Consider the following 23683-nt stretch of genomic DNA (forward strand, 5'->3'; position numbering starts at 1 on the left):
AAGAAAGCAAAACCTCTAGGGATGTGGTTTCAGAGCCATTTAAACTGTTCTCCATTTGGGCTGTTGTCCAAAAGGGCATCCTAGTTCCTGTGTGCTTCCTTTGCATCACTGGCTCGGTCAGCAGGATGATCTGACCCAAAATTAAGCCAGCAGTGAGGATGCTTTCTTTTCCAGCTGGATCAGCGCGTGGGATCATGAGGCTGTTTGGGTGTTGGTGCCCTCTGAGGAGACACAGAGTGCAGGGAGCACCCTGCCCATTCCAACACACCCAGCTGGAGATCACCAGGAGCTACTCCTTGCCCTGAGCTCAGCACGGGGGGAGTGGGAGATGCCAGTAACATTTCAGAGCAGCAGCTTGTTGAGAAGCTTTCAGGCATCATTTAATAAGCAACCAAAGGTCTTAGCAGTAGGACACCCGCGTAGTCAGCATCCTCCTCCCCTCCAGCTGTTTATTTTCTACCCTTGAAACGTCCTGCAACCCCCACCTTGTGCTGTGCCATCACCAGCATCTGTGTTGCCTCTCAGCAGAGCCGGTCTGCTGGAATAACACTGCTGCTGCTGCTGCTGCTGCTGGCATGAGGCTGCAGGGCAGCTCTGCAGCTGGGCTACTGTGGGATGTGGAACCAAGGCTGCCTGGTTCTGGGTTAGTCCTTGTGTTTTGGAATAGGGAAAAGTTAAATTACTGCAGGTTGCTGTTGCTGGCAATTCAGTAATTTCATCTTTGTGCTTCCAGTGGTGGGTTTTCTTCAAGGGGAAGAAATAAGGGCTTTTTTTCACACTCTAAAGCAGGTGGTCTTGTTTTGTGGGAGGGGGTGTTGACATTATTTGATAACCCTTTCTCATGTTTTCTTGGCTGGTGAACGACAAAAGGGAGAAGTGGGTCTTCCTACTCTTTTAGCAGTATGTTTTTCTTCCAGGAATTATCCTAGCATATAAAATGAAACAAGAGCCCTCAGATAGCATCAACACTTATAGTTGGTCTAAGTGTGCTATTTAATGGCAATGTCTTGTTTTTCCTCCAGAGAGAAGAAAATGTACCCCATTAAGTGCTTGTGTTACAAGCCTGCACCCCAGGGGATAAATATTTCAAATATTAATGCTGAGTAATTTTTAAAAGGTTCTGCATGCCTTTTATTTCAAGCATTCTGCAAATTATTTAAGACTGCTAAAATGAAACGCAGTTCAGATCAACTCATCCCCGTGATCAGTATGTGATTTTAAAATCTGCTTCTACCCAAAGCACAGTCGTGCATCCGATCAGATGTTGGTACAATAGGGAAATTGTGACCTGTTTGTGGGTGCGGATCCGTAGGTAGACAAGATGTACAATTTACATACACAGCGGAGCGAGGGGAACACTCAATACCCTTTCACTCCAATACAGTCACATGCATTGCAAATGAGTTACTCTTTTGGAAAAAGAAGTCAAACCTGACTTGCATTGAAGTTCTCAGCTATTAACATCAGCGGAGCCAGGGACTCCAGCCAGAACTTCTGTGATTTCCTTGATATCCCTCTTAGTGCATCGCTCTAACTTTTCCATATGTGTTCTCTGGTTTACAACGCAGCAATACTTTATTTCGCTGTTGTAAAATTCTCTCATACACTCAGCCCTGCCAAAAGCTTCATATGTTATCGATTAAACAAATTCCCCCTGTTCCAGGATTTCGGCTGTTCCGAGTCCGGTGGCAACTTTAGTGGAATGATGAGTGCGATGGTCGATCGCACAAGGAGGTGGGGAAATACAAGGTCCCAGCACTTATTGCTGCTGATCAATAAATTCACCTTCAATTTGCAAAGTGGAGCTGATTTTTCCACCCGCCAGTGCCGCATCTCTCCTGAGATGGGCTGAGCTCGCCCGTCAGCTGCAAAGTGCTGGTGGCTTGTGGTCATTTGGGGGGGGGGATGATGATGGTGTTGGATTTTAATAATGTTGGGAGAAGGATTAACAAGAATTTCATTTCAACTCCTTCACAGGCAATTAGCGACAGCTGCTGCTGGAGAAAGGGCGTGATGATTAACACAGTGACCTTTGCAAGGATTGACTTCCCTTCTTGGAGGGATTCCTTTCGGACAGACTTGGGAGTCGTTAGCACTGAGCACAGAGCAGGATGCGTGGGGGCCTTGGGGTTTGGTGGAACAAGGCCTCCGTTTCACTATTAACTTAATTAGGTTGTAATAAAAAGGGTTTTCCTCTTGGACTGCAAGGCATTTGCTCTGCTTCAGGGTTTTCTCCTTCTGTAAAGCTCCAGAGCTGGGCCTTGCCAGCACCCGCGGGGACGTGGTCCTGCACACTCCAGCCATCAGCTGTTCCTTTAGGGTTGTTTTGGTTCACGAGATTTTACTCACTAGCTTTGCTGCTCATTGTGAGAACAAGGTGAAAGGGAAAGAAATCCAGTCCAGAGGTTTGGTGAGAGCCCAACAAATCCGATTTGGGTTTTTTACTGGGTGTGACTGGTTTGCAATCCAGCGTGAAGCTGACGGTCACAAGTGACAAGGAGAACAGCCCATGGCATGGTCGGTGCCCGGAGCCATGTGCCTGGAATTCAGTGATGCACGGACAAGGTGCTGCAGGTTCCTGCATGTGCATTTTCAGTTTGAGAGAGCAACATGCTGTGAGTCTTTCTGCTGCCCTGAGGTGCATCTAAGAGCATTTTCCATGCCCATGCCATGGAAGAACAGTGCATTAGGCAAATACATCTTCTTTTAAACCATGCACGGGTTTGTTTGGTAGGATTGACCACATGTACAAGCTTTCAGCCTTTTCCATTCCCTTTTTTTTCCCTTCTTTCTTTCCACCCCTCAGGTTTGCCTGTGTAATGTCCTCACTTAAAAATCCTGTTGAGCTGCAATTATTTCGAGGTTTAATGACCCATGATTTCTGTAGTGCTTTATTTTGTTCACTTTCAGCATGTTTTTATTCCCCAGTCAAATAAAGAGTATTAAAAAGCCCACCAAGAACAAAGCCTTCGCTTTCCATTTGAGAGAAAAATGCTTTGAAAGTCATATTTGTGCTACACAGGTAAATAATTAGATTGCTAATGAATTAGCTTTGCTTTGAAGACGAAAGCTTCAGTGTTCCTAATTAAGTTGTAAGGAGACATAGAAATGGTGGGTCTTTCTCCCAAGGAAGAGAAGGCTCCCAACCTAGATGAGGCCAGGCTCAGCACCTTCCAGGTCTTCAACATTGTTTAAATTCCTCTGTGAATTCAGAGAAATAGTATACTTTCTCTGTGCAACACATTTCCTTTTATCAGTTTCAAATTAATATTTGAATGGGATAGTTTCTTACTCCTATATTTTGAGACAAGGAGAATGGAAGTCTGTGATATATTTTCATTATATCACTCTATTTTATATGTTTTTCATCATAAGCCCTATTATCATGTCCATCCTAAGATGAATAATCTCATATATTTTTTTCTTTCCTCACAGAGCAGGTTTTTTTTTTTCAGGCCTTTGATCATTCTTATCACTCTCTCTAAAGCCCCTTTTAAGTCTGTATTAATACTTTATTTTAGAAGAGGTGAAAACTATTCTGACATTAGGCAGCATAATTTTAATAATGTTATAATCTTCATACTATTATTCCTCATCCCATTCACTAAGCACACTAACACCTTGTTTGCTTTCCTCTCCATCCTCCTTTTTTCCCTGGATTGCAGCTGCCTGCAGAGCAGCATCAAGACACTGAGGCTGTGGTCTCCTTAATATTATTAATTAAGAACCATGTGAAAAATACCTTGACTTCTCCTACCTAATTATTTTGCATCTATCAGCTTTGACATCAGTTTGCTGTTTTGTTGCCTTTTCTCCTGATTATTTGCTTCATTTCTGGCTTTGACAAACTTACCTTCTTGTCAGCTCCATATTTGGCTACTTCACAAATTTGCCTCCTTCCCCAGATCCTCACTAAATCTATTAGCTGGTGAGTTTAATACCCACCCTTATGGCTTCCTCCAGATAGTTAACCTTTTGCTATGATGAAAATTCACTGTTTAATCCCATCTTCTTTCTCTTTAGATCAATGGCAGTATTTGCCCTCTTCCCCTCTCCTCCTCAGCTGTTTTGCAGCAAAATGAATTGCCCTGCGATTTCTCTGTCTCATAAATCCCTTGAATGGGTTGATGAAACCCCAGGACAAATCAGAAGCACTAGTTCCCTTGTCAGAAGCTGATGGTGGTTTATACCTGCCGGGGATTTCCTCTCCTGCCAGCGCTTTTGTTTGGCAGGTAAAACCCGGGGGATTCGCAGTGATCTCGGAGCTCTTTGTACCCTTCAGTGTGATTCACCCACGGAGCTGGGCTGCAGAAAGAGATCCCAAACCTGCTCTGCAGGTATCCAAGAGCAATCTGACAGCTTCTGCTGCCTCTTCTGCCCTGATCCAAGACATTTTAGGCAGAGGTGATGGGCATTACTGTTTGCTTTCCTAATATTTGAGTTTCTACATCCTTGCTTTGGCACCTGCATCCATCCTGCAGCTACCTGCGGAGCTTTTGGGTCTGTGTGGAGGCACTTCTGTGACTTGTTCTCCTCCTTGGAATGGGGATTTACAATGTTCACCATCTGTATTATGTTTTACCATCCCCATAATGGGAAATCTACTCATCCCCATCCTTGAAAACTTACTACTTAGGACTTTAAAAGCAAAAAAAAAAAAGCTTATTTTTTGAAAGATCTGTGTGCCTGTTGTCTGAACTGAATCTCAAATGCAAACAGTTACTCCTACTTTTGAATAACAAGGCACAGGGGATATGAATTTTCCTCTCTCCTTCTGATGACGTGTGTGCTGAGACAACATTAAACTCCAGCGAGGAGACGCGCAACAGAAATATGATCAACACCTACTGCTGCAAAAAGAAATAGTGATTTAAAGGTGCCCGTGTTCCCTCGGGAGAGACCATCAGTGGAGAGATGCACTGCATTTCTATCTCATTACGTGGAGCTGCTGAAGGTTGAAATGCTGTTCAGTATAGCACAGGCTCTTATTAAATGGCTGTATTAAAGAAAGGAACACACACATACACACACACACACACACTAGATTGGAGCTGGGCAAAGAGCTTTCTTTATTTGAGGATCATTTTTTCAGACAGGCTGACTTTTAATAAGCCTCTTGCTCTGGCTGATGTGTTGTCTCAGCTTGATGGTGATGTAGTGGGATGCTCAAACCCAGCAGCTGACCCAGGGGCAGCACAAGAGCCTCTGTGGTGCTGGCCTGAGCAGCTGGGTGGGCACTGACTGCAAAGAGTGACTCCTCCTGCCATCGCCCACCTGGGCAACCAGTGCCTTTTACTGGATAAGAAGGGTGGGTACTGGTTTTTGTAAGATGCCATAGACTCTTGATGCTCCAGAATAGCTCTGTGTCCAACCAGGACAGCACTTGAGCACAGTTGGAGTGCGGCAGTGGCATCAAGGGGTGTGTTGTGGTAGTAGTTACACCAAAAAACAGCCCCAGTTCAGCATAGGTGGTTCACTGTAGGTAGTGACTGGACTGAAACAAAGTGTAAATAAAGGGCAGAAGATGAACAAGTAACTAAACTAGAGCTGCTATTTTTGATGGCTGCTTTGACCAGCAGTGACCATTATGCCCCATCCCTGGAAGTGTTCAAAGCCAGATTTTATGGAGCTTGGAGCAGCCTGGTCTGGTGGAAGGTGTCCCTGCCCATGGCAGGGGGGTAGAATGAGATGAGCTTTAAAGTCCTTTCCAACCCAAACCATTCTATGACTGGTGACTGTCAGGGCCAGTGCCAGCACAATCTAACCCAGCCCGATTGCTTTGAGCTGGGAAACCCTTGTGCCACCTCTCTGCTTCCCTGGTCCCAGCCCTGCCTGAAGCTCTCCACACCTATAGCTATTTTCCCAATAATAATCAGCTTTCTAGGGGTACTAAAGATTCTACTTTCTGTGTTACTTTCTGTCTTGGTGGTAACGACAATTTATAACAGAGCATAATATACTAAAGAAACCTTGGAAAAGTTTCTTTAAAAACTTGTTTTACTTTAAAAACCTTTTTTCTTGAAAAAACCCAAAACCTTACAATAAAGAAACCTGGGGTGTATTTTTTTAAGCAGCAGCTAGGAAATGTCTGTTTTGACTAAGTATCCAGGTGGTTTGGGACACAGTAGAGATGTAAATGTCACATATTGTTTACTGAATAGAGAGAGCATCCCTGTCTGCTGTGTAGTGATGACACTGCTCACACTTTCCATGGGGAAAAATCAGCCCCCAGCAGGATAGTTGTGACTGTTGGAGCCTTTTAGGAGGTCCATCCTGCCAGATACCACCTACTCCCCGAAGTATGGCCTCGACAGTGTTTGATTTTTTGCTGATTTGTCTCTCTTCTGTGTCATCTCACAGGAGCATCATTAGTGTTTCCTTAGATTTGAAGGAAAAGACCTGCTCAGTCTTCATCCTGCCTGGCAAGGGCAGTGACTTTGGGGGATATATTTTTGATGCTGAGCTATCATCTCTTTTTCTTTCTGCTACTTAAAAGAACATTTTAATGTCACAACTTAACCTGTAGCTCCATGTACCCCGACAGAGTCTCTTCTCAGTGTTTTTTGGGTCAATGATTTGGGGAATTTTTTAATGGTGAGTGTGTAAAACAGGTTTCTACTTTCTACAGCCAAATAAGCAAAGGGCAGCATTTTGCTTTTAATGCTTTTAATTGCTTTTGAAATGTTTCTTGTGGAGTTACTGCGATCCCTGTGTACCGGTGTGCAAAGTGCCCAACACCTGTGTGCTGCACCAGCCATCAGATTTCCATGGGAAGCAGGACTATTCCATTTTTGCAGCTGAATTTAATTCAGCAATACGGCACAGTAACTCCTTCTATCCATTTTAATGGTCCAGTGGAATTCTGTTAGCAAAAGACCTAATGAATGTTGCGATTCAATCAGGGCAATCTAGAGTGTAATGTGTGGAGCAGTGCCAGCATTATATAAATCATTAAACATCAAAACGTAAAAAAAGAAAATTCCCTAATCATCATCTAACTCCAGGAGCTGCTGTAAATGACTGGGGCCTGGTTCCTGTGCTTCTTCACTGCTTGCATTTTTGGATACCACGGATGCTGTAGCATGGGGAGGGGGTTGTTCGTGTGCTCTGGAGTCCCCCCAGGGGCTGCAAGTCCTAGAGGGGGGAGCAGTTATTTATTAAATAGGTGCTTTTAATAAAATGAGGGAGAACAGTTATTACAGAGAAATTTTCTGTAGCCAGTTTGATTTTCTGCTCCAACTTCACTTATGTTTTAAGGGAACTGCACTTTTTCTTGGCTCTTTTAACCCTGGGAACTCTTGCGCCAGCCGGTCAAAAGGTACAGTTATTCTCTTGGAGCTGAGATTTTATGGAGATAAACACTTCAGAGGTTTGAGGGTTGTTTTTAGTTTTTAAACCAAGTCTCTTGAAAGTCTTCTAATGAGAAGCAAATCCAGCTAGCAAAGCCTTTGCGTTTGCTTTTGAAAAGATTGAATTGGAGGGAACTCTCTGGTGCTGGCCATGGGTCTGCTCTGCTGGGAGAGGTTATCGGCGGAGAACAAAACCAAAAGTAATTGGGCCTGAAATATGGACATGTTTAAAATGCACCTCAGACTCCCTGGGAGGTTGGAGTGTGATTGGAAAGAAGAGTGCAAAATACAGAATTATAACATTCCTGACTGTATATATAGATATACATATATATATATATATATATATATATATATATATATATGTGGATGACTATGTGAGATTTCAAGGTGGGGGTTTTATTGGCAATGGACTGATTTTTTGCCCATCTGCTGGTTTAGGACCAGATTAGGTATTCTGCTTTCACTCAGAAACTGAAAATGGATAAACAGAGTGGACACAGTTGTCTCAGCCCTCACCTCTGCTAGCAAACATGGTTTGCATTTAATAGTCACTTGAATAAGAATGAAGCCACAGAATTCTCCATCATGGAGAAATACTTTTTACTAAACGGGTGCTGTCTTGCATGAACAAATCCTTTGGAAAGGCTGCAGGAGCTCAGCTCTGTGGGGCATCCATAAGACTCCTGGGGCACCCATAAGCCCCACCAACATGTGCCCATCTGCTGCATCCTGGCTCCTAGAAAATCACAGAATCACAGAATGTTCTGAGTTGGAACATTTCAGTAGCTTCAACTCCTGAAAGGGCCCGTTCAAGCCATTCCTGCCCTCTGCTTCACCAGTGGTTTGTGTTGTTGCTCAGCAAACCCAGCACAGAGTTCACAGATAAAAAAATGAAGCCTGGCAGCTGTGGCTGGGGAGAGAAGGGAGTGTGGGGAGACACTGGTCAGTGAGTGATGCTCAACTGGATGCTTCCTGTGGCCTCTGTCCCTCGGCGCCAGGCTGCTCCCTACTCCAGGAATCCCCCCTCCAGATCTGCTCCAGTGAGCATGGGATGGACAGATGGTGACTGGCACTCAGCTGTGCCCAGCGCTGCTTCCCCGCCCTGCTGAGCACCGGAGGATGCTTGATGCCCTCCTGGAGCTTCACGGCCAGCCTGCTTCTAAAAACAGCTTGTGAAAAACCACTGAGTGCAAATATGGGCCCTGGCAACGTGAGAAATGGGTTCTTTGCAGGGCGCTGGCCAAGAACGATGTGTGCTGCAAGTTCGAGAGGTTTTTGGTCTCCCAGGTCTGTCCTGCAGCCTGTCACCTAACACCTTCTTTCTTTCTTAAACCAGTATATTTTAAGCCCAAAGCAATGTGTTATCTCTCCAAAAAAAAAGTAAGCTAAATCTTTTTTGTTTAGATATAGTTATAGCTGCGAGGTTTTGTCCTGCAGTGCATGAGTCTGGGGATATTTTAAGAGCTCTGTTATCTTGTGCTGTGAGGGAATACAATAAATATGTAGATAGGGAGTGCTGCTGCTTTGAAAGGTAAGTAAAGGCTCTGTGCTGAACTGACACTAGCTGAAAAATTTGTTCAGCCTAATTAGCAGCAAATCACTTCTGTGTCCAACCTTGCTTGTAGAGATGGGAGCCAATTCCCCCCCTTTTATCCTCTGCTGCCCTTCGTGGGTTTTCAGAGCCCTCCCTGGCTGAGCGGTGAGGGTTTTTGTGAGGACACAGATCTGCAACCACGTGTCACTGCAGACTGATGAGTGCAAAATTACTGGAAATTCATGGGAAACTGTACTCCCATCTCAGGCTTTGTCTAGGATTGTTCAAGCTGTCATCAGAACCAGTCATGATCGATCAGCTTTTAAATTTCATGAAATTTTAATTAAAGAATAGAAAGCCTACGAAGACATCATAGGACAAGAGTGCTGGAAACAAATACAATTTCACTTCCAACCATTAGCCAGAAAAGCAGCAAATGGTTGACTGCACATCACCATTGCAGTCTAAGGAAAAGTACAGCTCTTGGCTTCGGCGGGCAGGTCATTAGTGACTGAATAATCAGTGACATTTCCCTTCTAAATCTGACACAAATGAAGTGCAGTGCTCTGGAAAAAGCCATTAAGTGCAAAGCCTTGCCTTTACTCTGCTCCAGGTATTGCAGAACGAGTTCTAATGGCAGCCTTTGGCTGTGATTTGGCTTTGATAGTATCCACAGGATAGTAACCCCCCAGGATGCTGAGAGCCAAGTGCTTCCAGCCTTGCACAAGCCATCGTGTTGTGCAAAAACAGAAAGTGAGACTTGTTCCTTGCTGGTGTTCACAGATGCAGCTGGTAAAAGATACAAGTAGGAAAACCTGTAATCTAGAATATGGGAAGCTGAAAGGTGTATTCTTGTGCCTGAGAGATACCAACAGGTAAAGGTCTTACTCATGGTGGAGTCAATTTGGAGCTGACATCCTCCTGTGAATTCCCATGGCAGCACTCAGAGCTGGGTGTTAACCTGTTTTTCTGCACATTTGAAAACGTTTTCTTGATGGGACTGGAGAGAGAGTGGCACTGCACAGGAAAAGGGAAGGACTGGTCTTGTTTATGTCTGTCCTTGACTTTCGCTGAATAACGTGTTGTCAGATGGACAGAGTAATCAAATGGGTGTAACTTCCTCTGCTCCCTCCCCGTGTGCCATGGCTTTGAAAATAGTGTCAAAAGGTTAATAGGAGACAGACTGCCTTGGAGGGGGACTTGTGCTAAAGCAGCGAGTCTTTAAGAAGATTCTTCTGGGGGAAAAGACTGAATAGGGGAAACTTTTCCTAGGCAAAAGCATTACCAGGAGCTGGACTGGGAAGCACTGTTGTCTTGGAAACTCTGTGCTTTGGAGCTGGATGTCTGATCTTCAAAATTCATTTTTCTTTTTCTTTATGGACCCCAAAATAGAAGTTGTTGATGCAGTCAGTGTATCTTTTTTCAATTGCTTTGATTTATATTTAGTCCTGCATTGGGAAGTTCCAGGGCAGTATTTTTGGTCATTATCTCTCCTGGTCGTGTTTGGGTTAAGAGTCTACTATTCAGGGGATAAATCTGTTTTGGGTATAGTCCCGTGAGTTATAGTCGTGCTGAAAACACATGAGTGACCACAGATAAAAGTGTATTTTTAATGAGCAGTTTCATTAATAATAGGGAAAAAAACATCCCGGGAAGGTTTGTTAGTGGTTCACCAATTCCACTCCCAGCTATTGAATAGTTAGTTCCAGCTGAAGGCTCTTGTTAGTTTTATTGCCTAAGCAGGGCATGGGAGAAGATGTTGTTTCAAAACAAAAGGCTTTCTTGCCTTATCAGAAGTTTCTTTTTTATATATTAGGTTTATGATGTATCTTTACAGTGTGTATCCAAACACTTAAATTTATATAAGCATCCAGGCAGATATTGCCATGTGATATTCTTTATCCTGACATGTTTTGGAGAGGTTAGATTCCCAAAATCTCTTTTGACTGTTAAAATTTGGAACTCTTTTCTGAAGCTGGAGGAGGTGCAATCTAAACCCTCATCTCACTGCAGAGCAACATTTCCCCTTGCCAGCATCTTGCTTTCCATCACTCAGGGTCCTCCAGGAGATGGTGGTATTTGTGTGCCCAGAGAAGGGTAATGGAGCTGGGGAAGGGTCTGGAGCACGAGCCTGATGAGGAGCAGCTGGGGGGGCTCAGCCTGGAGAAAAGGAGGCTCAGGGGGGACCTTCTCACTCTCTACAACTCCCTGACAGGAGGTAGGGTTGGTCTCTTCTCCCGAGTAACAAGTGACAGGACAAGGAGGAAACAGCCTCAAGTTGAGCCAGGTGAGGTTTAGATTGGATATTAGGAAAAAATTCTTCATGGAAAAGTCTGTCAAGCATTGGCACAGGCTGCCCAGGGGAGTGGTGGAATTACTTTCCCTGGAGGGATTTAAAAGATGCATGTGGCACTTGGGGACATGGTTTAGTGGTGAACATGGCAGTGCTGGGTTATCAGTTGGACTTGATGATCTTAGAGATCTTTCCCAATTTAAACAATTCTATGATTCTATTTCTACATGACCCAGAACCCAAGTTAAAACAGAAAAAAGGGAGTAACTTTATTTTGTTCTGCAACTTAACCTTCCCTCTCGCCGACCCTCTCACCAATGGGTGCCTGCTGGGCCACAGCTCCCATTAAATCCATGATTTAAGGACTGGGGAGACAGGAGAGGTATGAGTGGTGGGCATTGCTTTTGTGCCTTGGAAACCTTCCGAGCACAGAGGACAAAACTTCTCTCTCTTTCCCATCCACAGGTGACGTTGTGGACATCTACCAGCGGGAGTTCCTCGCCCTCCGGGACCGCCTGCACGCAGCCGAGCAGGAGAGCCTGAAGCGCTCGAAGGAGCTCAACCTGGTCCTGGAGGAGATCAAGAGAGCACTCTCGGAGAAGCAGGCCCTGCGGGATATAAACCGGACCTGGAGCAGCTTATCTGGTGAATAAACAGAGAAGTTGAGGATCTCGGGCAGTTTTGAAGCTGTTGCTAACGAGGAGGTAGAGAGGTGTGCGTGGTGTGCGTGTGTGCAGGGCTGTGGACAGGACCTGCTCTTCTCTCCCCCGGCACGAGCAAATTGTGGAGTTCAGAGGGACTTGGGAGCTCTTAAACTCCTGTTTAATTAGAGGTGCATATGCATCATTAAACAGAGATTTGCCTCTGCTGAGGATATTTGCCAATTTGCTTGCTTACAAGCTTTTTTTCCTCCCTTGAAAGTCACACACACCGTTTCCTATGGCTGTATTGAATCCATATGGAAAATGGGTATCCAAAGAGAGGGGAGGAAGGAGTTAGGCTGGCTGAGCACCCCTCGCCAATTTATTTGTTGTTTTTTTTTTCTTAAGTTGCTCGGTTGAAGAAAATTGGATCTCTACAGAAAGATCTGATTTGACCTTCATTTTATCTTCATTCTCCCCTCTCCTTCCCAAATATTTTGGGACTTCTTTGAGGCCCTCCTGGCTCCTGCTGAACTTTAACTGGGTTTGTGGTAGCATGTTAAAGGTTGGCCTGATTTTTTATAACCCAGCAGTAGTCTCAGGTGGCCAGGCTGCTCTAAAAAGGCTTTTTGCCTTGCAGTCTCTTCCTACCTACTGTGCCTTGCAATTGATTCCCTTTTCCTTTTTAAGACGAAACCAAGTTAAAACTGTGGAATATCACCAACAAGAATGTGCTGCACCTTCCCACCATCTTCCATCATTTGCCACATTTGCTGTCTAAGGAGAACAGTCTGCAGCCAGCCGTGCATGTGGGACAGGGGCGCACTGGAGGTAAATGGGAATTAGTGCTGCTTCTGGTGCTCTTCCTCACCTTGGTGCCTGTCCCTCCCCTTTCCTCCGGGCCTGGCTGTGGTGCAGGAATGAGCAGGACTGGAGGAATGGCTGCATGCATCATGCAAGCTTCCTTGGTATCGTGACATGTGGGGTGGGTAAACCATGTCACGTCTGCGAGTCTTCAGGGGAGTGCTGTCTGTGCTCTGGACTGGCCCTAAAATGTTCTCGATGCTTCTGCCAGATGTTGTTTGCTGCTTTCCATCTCCAGAATGCTCTAGCCTTTGCCTGGAAGGGGGTCAGATAATGCATAGTTTGCAGGTGCTTCTTGGAAACTCTAATCCATCTGAGGAAACAAATCCCATCTGGAACAGGACTCTGGTTACTAGACAATTCCCCCCTGCTCCTAAATCCCAACCCAACACCAAAGAACTGACTTGCCTCTCCTAAACTGAAGTGCTTCTGGCCATGGGAGGGGTTTAGAGAACAAGAGTGGTCTTGAAGTTGCTGTTAACAGGCTGAAAAGGCCTCTGGGAGGAGGAGTGGGTTTGGGTGTTTCCTGAGAACATCATTCCTTCAGTAAGAAAAGGCAGGGTCTATCTGACTGCCATGGGTGCACTGGGGTGCTGCTGGTTGGCACTGGGCTGGGGGACAGGATTGTGGGAACCCTGCGTAGCCCAGGAACCCACCAACCTGCTGCTCACTGCTGGGTTTTAATGACAGAGCTTGGCCCTGAGCAGGTGAACCATGAGGTGGTCAGGGAGCAGAGCAAAGTGTCTTGCCCAACACAACCCCCTCTCTAAAATCTCTCCATGGCCCTGGGCAGTGTCCGTCGTGATGGGAATCCCCAGCGTGAAGCGGGAGGTGCATTCCTACCTCACCGACACCCTCAACTCCCTCATCTCAGAGCTCACTCAGCAGGAGAAGGAGGACTCTGTCATCGTTGTCCTCATTGCCGAGGTAAGACACACCTTTCCCAGTTTGCCCTGTTTCCCTGGCTCCCATCCCACTGCCTGCCACACTTGCTGCCAAACAGGACACCGCTAACACAGCCACCAGCTCTGTCCCTTGCTGGGAGGATAAGCCCAGCCCAGGATCATCAGGTGTGTCTTGCCCAAAATGAAACACCGGTTGGGCCAGAGAAGGTCAGGATGTGAACAGGCAAATGTGTCATGTTAGCAGCTGCCTGTGGGGCACATCTCATCTAAATTGTGATGCTTCTTGCAGGGTGCTTGAGTGGTTATTCCCTAAATGTGCTGAAGCAGCCCCATGACCCTGTCTAGAGGAGCTCTGAAGCAGCTCTGTTTCACCACGCACCTGTAGGACAGCCCTAAGCCCCTCTCAAAACCCAAGAGTCGATGATTTGGGACTGAGACTAATATACCTCTTTGTACTGGTGCCTGGAGCCCAGAATCAGTTGCTGAATCCAAGGGCTAAAAAGCCTTGATACATTAATCCACTAGAGCTGCTTTTATCTATGGGTTTAGATGGTTATTTTTCTCCATGGCTTTCCCCTCAGGATTATTTTCTTGAGCCTGAAGTGCATTTGTCTTAATTTCCAGAAATCCAGTGAGAAAGATAAACCTCAGTAGCCTGTTACTGGGAGTGGAACAGAGATGAATGTCTGGGTTTGCTGCCTGTTTACCCATAATGTGACATTTTGAGTAGCATTTGGCCTCAGGGGCTCTGGCTTGTATTTTGTACAAGAAGGTGTGCACAGATGGGTGCAGCCCTAAGTGCCAGGACAAGGTTTGGTCCTGGCTGTCATCTGCCTCCCTTGGAGGCAGGTTTGGTGGCTGTTTTTGCAGTGTGTAGGTTGAAGCATGAGAGGTTTTAAGCAACTTGACCCAGACCAGCTGTTTTAAACTGCAGCAATATTATTTCTAGTTGACTTGAAAATAAGTTGCACACTGTGGTGGCAGCTCCTGACTTCCATGTGTACCTGTGACAAGGGAAGTGAACAACAGTAAATTAATTAAGTAAATAATTAAGTAAATTAATTCTAATACTGTGAAGTGCAGGAGCACACAGGCCATATCCCAGTAACAGTGGTGGAAGTTGTTGCAGATCCCACCATTGTCACAAAGTTTGCCCTTGGAGCTACACCCACATCTGTGCCTGCTCTGCCTCTTCCCAAAGCATTTCTCTATGTACCTACACTTGTCAGGGCTCCTTGGGCACGGGATAAAGAGTAAAAAGTGGAGAGAGTATGAACCTGGAGCAGATGCTGAGTAGTTTGGAGACTCAGCACAAGTGCCCCAACTGAATGTCCCTTGTGGGATGGGGACCTCTCATTTTCAAGAGCCACTGCAGGTGTCATCCACAGTGGCTGGGCTGCCTGAGAGACCTGGGGGCTCCTTGGCTGCTGGATGGGAGCCCTGAGGTGAGGTGACCAGCTTGGCTGTCACCAACCTGCTGTTTCAGACACTTTGGAGTGGAGCTGCATGTTTCCTGCCTTTGTTTTTCCCGTTGCTGTTTTTTTGGCAGCACTGAGGTAAGAAATCAGTCCAGCGCTGGGACTCTGAGCCCTATTTAGGAAAGGGACCTTTTCCTCTCGAGAAAACCCTCCCTTGTCACCATTCCAGTGTGGAAATGCTGTCCTCAGCTTGTGACACATGTCCCTGGTGTCTCACTTCTCACCTCCACCCGGCGCCGAGCGCAGCAGCAGCCGGTCCCGGCTTCTGCGATGCTGCGTCTGCAGATCCACCACAGTCCTGTGATCCATTTGACTGCCCAAAACAATGCCACCAGCAGGAAGCAGGAACAGTTTTTGCTCTGGGGTCTCCTGCCCTTTGTTCTGGGGTTTTGTTTTCCCATTCACTCTGCAGATGTTTTCTGTCCCGTGCCTGTCCCCGTGTTTGCACTTATCTCATCCACAGACAGCGGCGCTGCCGACCTTTGTCTCCCAACATGGGTTGCCAGGTTGATTGTGGGAACAAACTGAGGGTTTTTAGGAAGGAAAGTGTCAATGTGAAATGAAAAATGCACACTTATAAATAAACCCCTCTTTTTCACCAAAGGGGTGGAGATCTTCTTCTGCCGAGGGTATTTGCTTGGAAGCAAGCCAGTGGGTGTAGAGAAAAAATAAATAGCCCAGAAGTTAACACTTTGTGCAAACACTTGGTGCTGGCAGGGGCAGAAGTGCCACGAGAGCACATGGGGAAGATGTGCTTGAGTCCTTTGGGATGGACTTTGGTGTGTGATGCCTTTGTTTAACATTGGCCACAAAGGAGCCGTGAGAGTAAAACTGGATAAAAGGAGACATGAAGGTGAATGAAGATGGTACAGAGGTGCTGACAGTACCCCCGGGGTGTGTTGAAGATGATTTCTGAGCCATGGGGGACACAGGCTGAGGCTCAAGGCTCTAACACTGCTTTTCTTTTGTTTTCAGACGGACCCACAGTACACAGCCGGAGTGGCAGAGAATATCAAAAACTTGTAAGCATTTCCAAGTGGGTTCAGCATACAGCTTATGCCTGCAGCAAGGCCAGGGAATAGCTTCATTAAGGAGAAAACACACACTTTTCTGCTTCCCTTTTTTATTTTGTTGTTGTTTCAGGGGTTTTTTTTCCCCATTTTTAAACTCTGGGCTGCCTTTGCTATTGCTGCTTCCACTTTCTGCTTCTTACAAAGTGCATATGCAGCTTCCAGGAGTCTGCTTTGTGCTCACGGCATTTAACACAGTGTCGTTCTGTTTTGCTCCTTCTGTCCTGGGGCATTGTGAGAAGATGGATTATTTAAATTTCCAGTTGTTTCTGTGTCTAGTGCAGCCCTGTACCCGTTCTGTGCAGTCTGGGCAGTGTGGGAAGCACACCCAAATGCTCCTGCCTTATTTTGCTTTAAAAATCCACAATCCATCTTTCTTCCCACTCCAGCCTGTTTGTTTTCCCCTCGTTTCAGGCTCTAGTTACATTTGTCTCTTGTGCTGGCTGCTATTTATGTCCTGGAGCCTTAGTGGCTTTTGCAGCTTCGTCTGTGGCTGTTTAAGCCAAAGCTGGTGTTGGATCATTAACCGTGAGCCGGTCCAGGCGTTAGCGGCGTCAGAGCTCTGAGGCAAAGGAAGAAGGTGATGAGAGAAGGGGCAGTGACTCCGGTCCAGCTCCTGCGATTGCATGTTTCCAAAGGATCGCAGTCGCCCTGCGAAGGAGAAGCAAAAGGGCAGCACATCCTCCCGTCCCCGAGCCAATGATGGGAGAGGGGCTGGGAAGTGCGTGGTGAGGGTTGTGTTCCCGGGCACTTGCAGAAGAGCTGAAACAGAGCCCTCCATCTTGCTGTGCAGGAGCTGGCAGGGCTCCCCTCCTTCTGCCTGCTGGCAGGAGGACACACTTATCGGGGGATAATGGACTGATTGTCCGATGGATCCTGATGAAATTACCGGGCGCCGCTGCAGAGAGCGCCTCTGCGCAGAAGACCTGAAACTTTAATTGACTTAATGATTTGATTTCTCGTCATCCCCCTCTCCAGTGCCTCCTACCCCTCCCTGATTCACTGAAATTATTTTTCTTCCAAATTGAATTGAGGTGGTGTGGGGCCAGGGCAGGCTGGACTTCTCTCGCAGGAGGGAAAAAGCTGTTGCTGCCTCAGTGCAGGTTTTGTCAGCTCAGGAAGAAGCTGCTGTTTCGCTGCTGCCCGAGGAAGGGAAGATTTGAAAATGTTAGCTGAAAAACCTGCCAGTCCCAAGGAAGGAATAAGGAAGGGAAAAATAAGTGAGAAGTTTTTGGCAGTCTTGCTGCTTTGTCTCCCTCTGCCCCATCTCCCGTCCTGCAGACTCTGCACAAACAAAGGAAATCAGCCTTGTACCAAATGTTCTTGAAAAGGCAGTATAAAAATAACTGGTTTTCCCGCTTATCTCTCACAGTTAGAGCAATCCTGGGGTATTGCTTGCAAGGGTGATGTAGCTGCCTGCTTTTCAGATGGGTGACATTATTTTCTGTTTGAGTTTGACTCTTTAAAGGGTTCTTACGCACATTATAGGAAAAGTAGATTCTGATTTTTTCAGCATAAGAGAACTAGGTAGAATTCCTGCTGGTCCTCTGAACTACAGCACAGCAGTGTTTTAAGCAACTTAGCAGAAATGTATAGTGTAATCTCAGCTAAATTAATTTTAATTACTGATACATTTGGGAAATCTCTAAATGCCAGTAATGCCAGCAAGTCCTTTCTTTGGTGAACCCATCTGCTGGTCCTTTAAGCCTGTAAAGAGTACGTGGTGCTCACGGCTGGTCCTTAAAGCTGACCTGTGTGTGTGCACGGGAGGGAGGAGGAGCATGTGGAGCAAATAGAGACCATGGGAGGGAGAGAACAGCTTAAAAACTCCATGGCAATCCCTGATGACGTCCTTTGGTGAGGCCTGGAAGTGCATTAGCTGCCGGGGGAGTTTGACGTTAGGGGCTGTATTTTTTGGTTGGGTCTGCGGCTCAGTGATGGGTCTGTGGTGTGTCAGACATGGAGGTATTTGTTTACTGCTACTTTTCTCCCTCAGATTCCCAAAGGAAATACACTCAGGTCTCCTGGAGGTAATTTCCCCGTCTCCGCATTTCTATCCTGATTTCTCCCACCTGCGGGAATCCTTTGGGGACCCCAAGGAAAGAGTCAGGTAAGAATCAATGAGCTTATAAACAAGCAAGCCCTGAATTAAGGAACTGTAGCATCTTCCCCGCTGACTCCAGCAGAGAAAGCTCTTCTGCAAGGTCAGGCAAGGCCCTTAAAATTGCTTTATCCAAGAGCTGGAAGGATATGGTGTGATGTGGCAGGGATGAACTGGCACCAGCTTTGCCAGGCTTGCCTTCTGCTGTGCTGTTTCCATCACCAAACAAGGGGCTCGTTTTAACCCAAATTATCTTCATTTTGGAAGTCCCTGAGCTTTACAGTAACTCTTAGCTGACCGGTGTGAGACCAAAAGGGAGAGGCTGAATGCCATCCCCTCCACCTCCCGGAGCTGTGTCACCTTCTTGTCTTAAACCAAGCCTTGGGAGGCTCCCTGGAGCACCCCACTATCCCAGGAGAGGTCAGCACTCCCACTGTCTTTGTCTCTTGCAGGTGGAGGACAAAGCAGAACCTGGACTACTGCTTTTTAATGATGTATGCCCAGTCCAAAGGCATTTATTATGTGCAGGTGGGTGTGGTGCTGGGGGCAGAGGGAAGATGGGGGCACTTGAGAGTTCACTGTGTCTCTTACCAGCTGAGAGAGGGCAAAGAGCATGTCCAGTTGTGTGATGCAGCAGAGTGGCAGTGGGTTTTAACAAGATAGGTTCAAAAGCTGAGTTTCTAAAGTACTTTTAGACTTGGAGGCCTCCCACCTAGGGAGGGCAGGAATCCTTGTTTCCTTTAGCTTTTAGATTGAACGAGAAAAATCTGCTTGGTGCATCTTCTGAAATAAACTGGGTCTGTGCCAAAGCTTTCCTCTGGTCTGTGGTGGGATTGCTCTGCATAGAGAGATTGTTACTGTGACCTGCATGTGTCATTGGCACTGAGTGTCCTTTCCTTTTGCAGCTGGAGGATGATATTGTGGCCAAACCAAACTATCTCAGCACGATGAAGAACTTTGCCTTGCAGCAGCCCTCTGAGGAGTGGATGATCCTGGAGTTCTCTCAGCTGGGGTTCATTGGTAAGGTTCTCCCCCACTCACCCCAGTCCTTTCAGGCACAGGCACAAGTGACAGCATTTATGCTCTTGGCCAAACAAATTGTCCCCACGAGATGGTAAAATACTTGGACTTGATCCCTCCCTATTTTTGCAATGACCCTTGTCTTTGCACAGGGGAGAAAGATCCTCACAGCTGGTACTGGTGATACTCATTTTTAGTAAAAATAAACCTGATCAGTAGCCCAGCTGACAGCCAAAAGCTTAAATGTGACCAGTAGCTTTTAGACTGGATAGGATCTGGATTTGCCTAAGAGTGTGCAAAAGGAAGTTTACATCAGCCCAGAACTATTTTGGGATCAGCAGTACATGGCTGCAGTAGCAGTTTGATCTGTTGTTTTGGATACTGGTTTGATTGGCTTAAAACTTGTAGTTTTTGGGGCAGGAAATGGTCTGTCCTGCAGCTGGCTGAATGTTTTTCATCCTTATTTCTCACTACTGAATGGGAGAGTTTTAGACCTTTTGATACTGCTGTGACCTGTGAGACTCTAATTCTTTCTAATTCTGCGATGAATATTAAATCCGGAACTGTATTAGCAGTGCCAGCAGTGCTGGTACATAAACCAGAGCCACACGGTATTTCCTTTACGTAGAGAGATGGACAGATCCCACTTTCACAGCCCAGTCTCCCAAGTTTTTACTCCCCAGCTCTGATTCTTGATCGTTTCATACCCATAGCTCCTCTCTCTCTCTCTCTTCTCTCTTTCTTTGTGCTGTAGGAAAAATGTTCAAGTCTCTGGATCTGAGCTTGATCGTGGAGTTCATCCTGATGTTCTATAAGGACAAACCCATTGACTGGCTGCTGGATCACATCCTTTGGGTGAAAGTCTGCAACCCTGAGAAAGATGCAGTACGTGAACAACCTCAGTTGAAGGGAAACCTTCTGTGGTGTGTGGGCAAATGTGTGCTTGGCTGTGTCTCCAGAGGACCTTCTCTGTGAGCTCTGGTGCTAACTGACTTTGCACCGATCCGTGCCATCCCTGTGGAGAGTGCCACAGGGTGCCCCTGTGGATTGTGCAAGCAGAGACCTGGGAGTTCAGGCTTTTGTATTCTGCACCTGCCAGAAAAGGCATTATTTCTGCATCTAAGCACTAACAGGGTATTCCTCCTCCAGTCCTCGAGGACAGTAGCCATTCCCCATTCTTCTGCATTGTTTTTCATTCCGGTGTGCTTCTCTCCCTGAAGCCATTCCCTGCTCGCTGACTGTAACCCCGGGATGACCCTCTGACGCCAGCCCCGTGTGCCGGAGCGCCCGGAGCACACATGGAGGCTGCCCAGAGAGCTCACCCAGATGACCGAGAGCAAGCCCGCCCTGCACAGTCTGCCAAAGTGAAGCCAGAGCACACAAAGCTCTTGTCAGGGTTTCTAGGAGGGTGCAGAGAGGTGAAATGGGCTCTGTTTTCATGCTGCCATCTCGTTTGCAGAGCCATGTCCACACAAAGCCATGAGCTCTCGCGCCCTGCAGAGGTTGTGCTTGAGCTCCCAGCAGCAGCAGCAGCAGTGAGGGGCTGAAGTGAGTGGGAAGGACAGAGGAGGAATGTGTGTGGCAGCAGGTGAAAGATGAGCTCACCACCAGATACTCTTCTGTCTCCCCTCTGAACATACTGTGTTTACTCAAATGCTTGTTCACCCTCCTCCCCTGGTGGAGAACAAGCAGTGGAGTCCCCATGCAGAGCTTGGAGCCAGTCACTTAGGAGAGACCTCATGGTCACAACTACATTGTGGTGACAAATGCCAGAGCAAGTGGTCACTCTTGGAATTAATATTGTATTTATGTCTTGAGAGGATGGGACATACTCAGGGCTCTGCAGAATTGAGGCAAGGATGTGGTTTAATTTGACCTGATCCCTGGCAGACCATGGTGTCAGCTCCAATCCCCCTTATGCAGCAGGACCAGTCTCAGATCATGTCCATTGAGTCCTCCTGGCAGTTCAAACCATGTGCTCAGGTGTGACAAAGCAATCCCCAGACCTGTCCAGCAGCCCCCATAGTCCTCACAGCCATGGGCAAAGCCAGGTTGGTGGGATGCTGGGATGGAGCTGGGAATGATGCTGCTGTCTGTGCCCCCACCTTCGAAATCCTCAGCTTGAGCACTGATTAAATGCAGCTCCTGCTGTGCAGGCTCATCTTCTCCTTAACTCATCTGCGCTCATCTTTTCCTACCTGGCGGAACCAAGGTTTTCCCAGGGGAAACTGCAAACCTCTTAAACATGTTGCCTTTTTAAAAATTAACCTACTTTCCATGTGGATTTCTGGCTCCTTTCCCCCACTGTTTGCATGATTAACTCTGCACAGCTCTCTTTCAAACATGACTTTCCCTTGTAAATCCCACTGTGCAGAATCAAATTGGTAGCAGGGAGGATTTGTCTTTTTGATTGAAAGTTTGTTTGACCTGAGCTTTTGGTAAGTGCTTTGCCTGCTCTGGATATATTCTGCTCTTTCTTTTTTAACTAATTTTAGATTTACCTGTGGTAGAGCTGTGTGAAAGGATGACCTTCTTACCACCAACTGAGCCATTCCCCCTCCTGGCTTGGCTGAGACAAGACTGCTTTCAGCAAATGTTTCTTTAGCAGAAGGGGAAAAGGGGAGAAAGAGAAATCAGGAGATGCTGTAGCTCCCTCCATTCCCCTTCCTCCTCCTCTCCTCATCCAGAGTGAGATAGACCTGGTGGGGTTGCATCCAGTGTTGCTGGCAATGAGTAGGCTCTGGCCCATTAGCATGGCTGGTTTTAATTTTCTAATGTAACGTGAGCTGGATTAGGGGATTATCTCCTTTGCAGCTTGCAGGGGTCATGCCTGGAATTTCCCAGCTCCCTGCACTGTGGCAGTGGCCTGTGCAGGCAGCCCTTGGTGGGGGCTTGGTTTGGTGCCCTGTCTGTGACAGGCATCCAGTGACACAGCACCCGTGGTGGGATTTCTGCCGGGGTTTCTCCTGGGTGAGAGGCTGCAAGAGCAGATGGTGTTAGGGGTGTGCATGCATTTCTTTTCCTGGAAAAAGCAAAAGCCGGATAACAAATACCCTCTCTGTGCAGTTTTTAACCAGTATTTTTGTCCTGCTCCCCCAAACTGAGAGAAATGAACTATTTTTAAAATGTGAGTTCTCACCTCCCCACGCTCTCAATGTTTTTCCCTTTTGTCCTTTATTCCCTCTCCATCGTCTCTCTCCCTCCACACCATGAAAAATCACTGCCTGGATTGGAGTTGCGTCTCCAAGTTTATTTATGTGGTGGATAGGCATGAAACAGCCCAGCAGCTTTGACAATGGCACATGCTGAACATCTGCTTACAGCACCTGCCAGCAAACTGGAAACTGCCCATCCAAAAAGAGCCCACACTTGGTACCTGTTCACCTGGGCTCTGAGTCATCCCAGGACTTACTGTACCTTCAGACATCGGTGATCCCAAGCTCTGAGTTGTAGGAAAAAAGCTTTTCCAATAAGCCAAGGACAAAAGAAACTAAATTCTCTGGCTGTCCCTGCTGACAGCACAGACAGGTTTTGCTCAGCATTCTAAACTATGCTTGGCAAGGAGAAATTTGGCACTTAGACCTGGATACTCTGGCTGCCCAGCAGAGCCCTGTGGGCAAGTGGCCGAGAGTCACTCAGTTTCTCCAGAGTGTGGCCAAAAGCCCTCTTGCCTTATTGGAGCCTAAATAACACAGAAGGGCATAGAGATGGAGAGGCAGGGCTGTCTGTCACTCCTTGTGCCCTTGTCCATCCCTCTCGTGGGCCACAGTTGCCCGCAGAGGTTTGAGCCCGGGGCACAGCAGGATTGTCTCATTTCAGAAACACTGCGACAGGCAGAAGGCAAACCTGAGGATCCGCTTCAAGCCCTCACTCTTCCAGCACGTGGGAACCCACTCCTCCTTGGCTGGGAAGATACAGAAGCTGAAGGTGGGTACCAGCTGCCTGTCCAAGCTGCAGGTGGCCTGTCCTGCAGGCACCTGGGAACTGGCTGCCTTTGGGTGGGGACATCAGTGACAGCAGCTGGTGGGATGGTGGCAGCTGGATTTCTGTGCAGTGATTGTGTTTTATTCTGAGTTACAGTGAGCTCAGATAGCTCCTGCTCCTCAGAATGGCAGTGACATGCACCAAGAGTCACTGCAAGTTCTTAAGCCTTGGTACCGGTCCTGGCCACCCATCCTAAGTGCCAAACCGGGCAAGTGACTTCGAAGCATCTACTGAAAAGCCCTGGAGAGATGACTCCTGGATTGGTCTGACTTCCTTTCCACCCTACTCCATGTTCCTGGGATTTGGTGATAGGTGAACTAGAGCTCGCTGTGTGGGAGCTTAAATTGTTGATGTGTGTTTAAACATCAACAAAATCAAGCTTCCCACAACTACATGTGCAGGACCCATAGACATATCCCTGGGCTGTGCTCATCCCATGTC

At 47.0% G+C, this 23683-nt stretch overlaps 1 protein-coding gene across 2 annotated transcripts in view; it reads left to right on the top strand.

The window, feature by feature from the left end:
* The window catches only part of MGAT4B (alpha-1,3-mannosyl-glycoprotein 4-beta-N-acetylglucosaminyltransferase B), a 49930-nt gene that overhangs the window by 22508 nt on the left and 3739 nt on the right, over nt 1-23683 (top strand). Inside the window, exons 2-10 of one of the 2 annotated variants that reach the window (XM_064672084.1) lie at nt 11645-11824; nt 12511-12651; nt 13478-13611; nt 16043-16089; nt 18134-18247; nt 18691-18766; nt 19144-19258; nt 20013-20143; nt 23078-23185. In XM_064672084.1, the coding sequence (XP_064528154.1) occupies nt 11645-11824; nt 12511-12651; nt 13478-13611; nt 16043-16089; nt 18134-18247; nt 18691-18766; nt 19144-19258; nt 20013-20143; nt 23078-23185 (1046 nt within the window). The remainder of the gene's footprint in view (nt 1-11644; nt 11825-12510; nt 12652-13477; nt 13612-16042; nt 16090-18133; nt 18248-18690; nt 18767-19143; nt 19259-20012; nt 20144-23077; nt 23186-23683) is intronic. The other variant, XM_064672085.1, reaches the window with a different exon arrangement.

Source organism: Pseudopipra pipra, chromosome 15 (assembly GCF_036250125.1).
Source record: "Pseudopipra pipra isolate bDixPip1 chromosome 15, bDixPip1.hap1, whole genome shotgun sequence".
Taxonomy (NCBI): domain Eukaryota; kingdom Metazoa; phylum Chordata; class Aves; order Passeriformes; family Pipridae; genus Pseudopipra; species Pseudopipra pipra.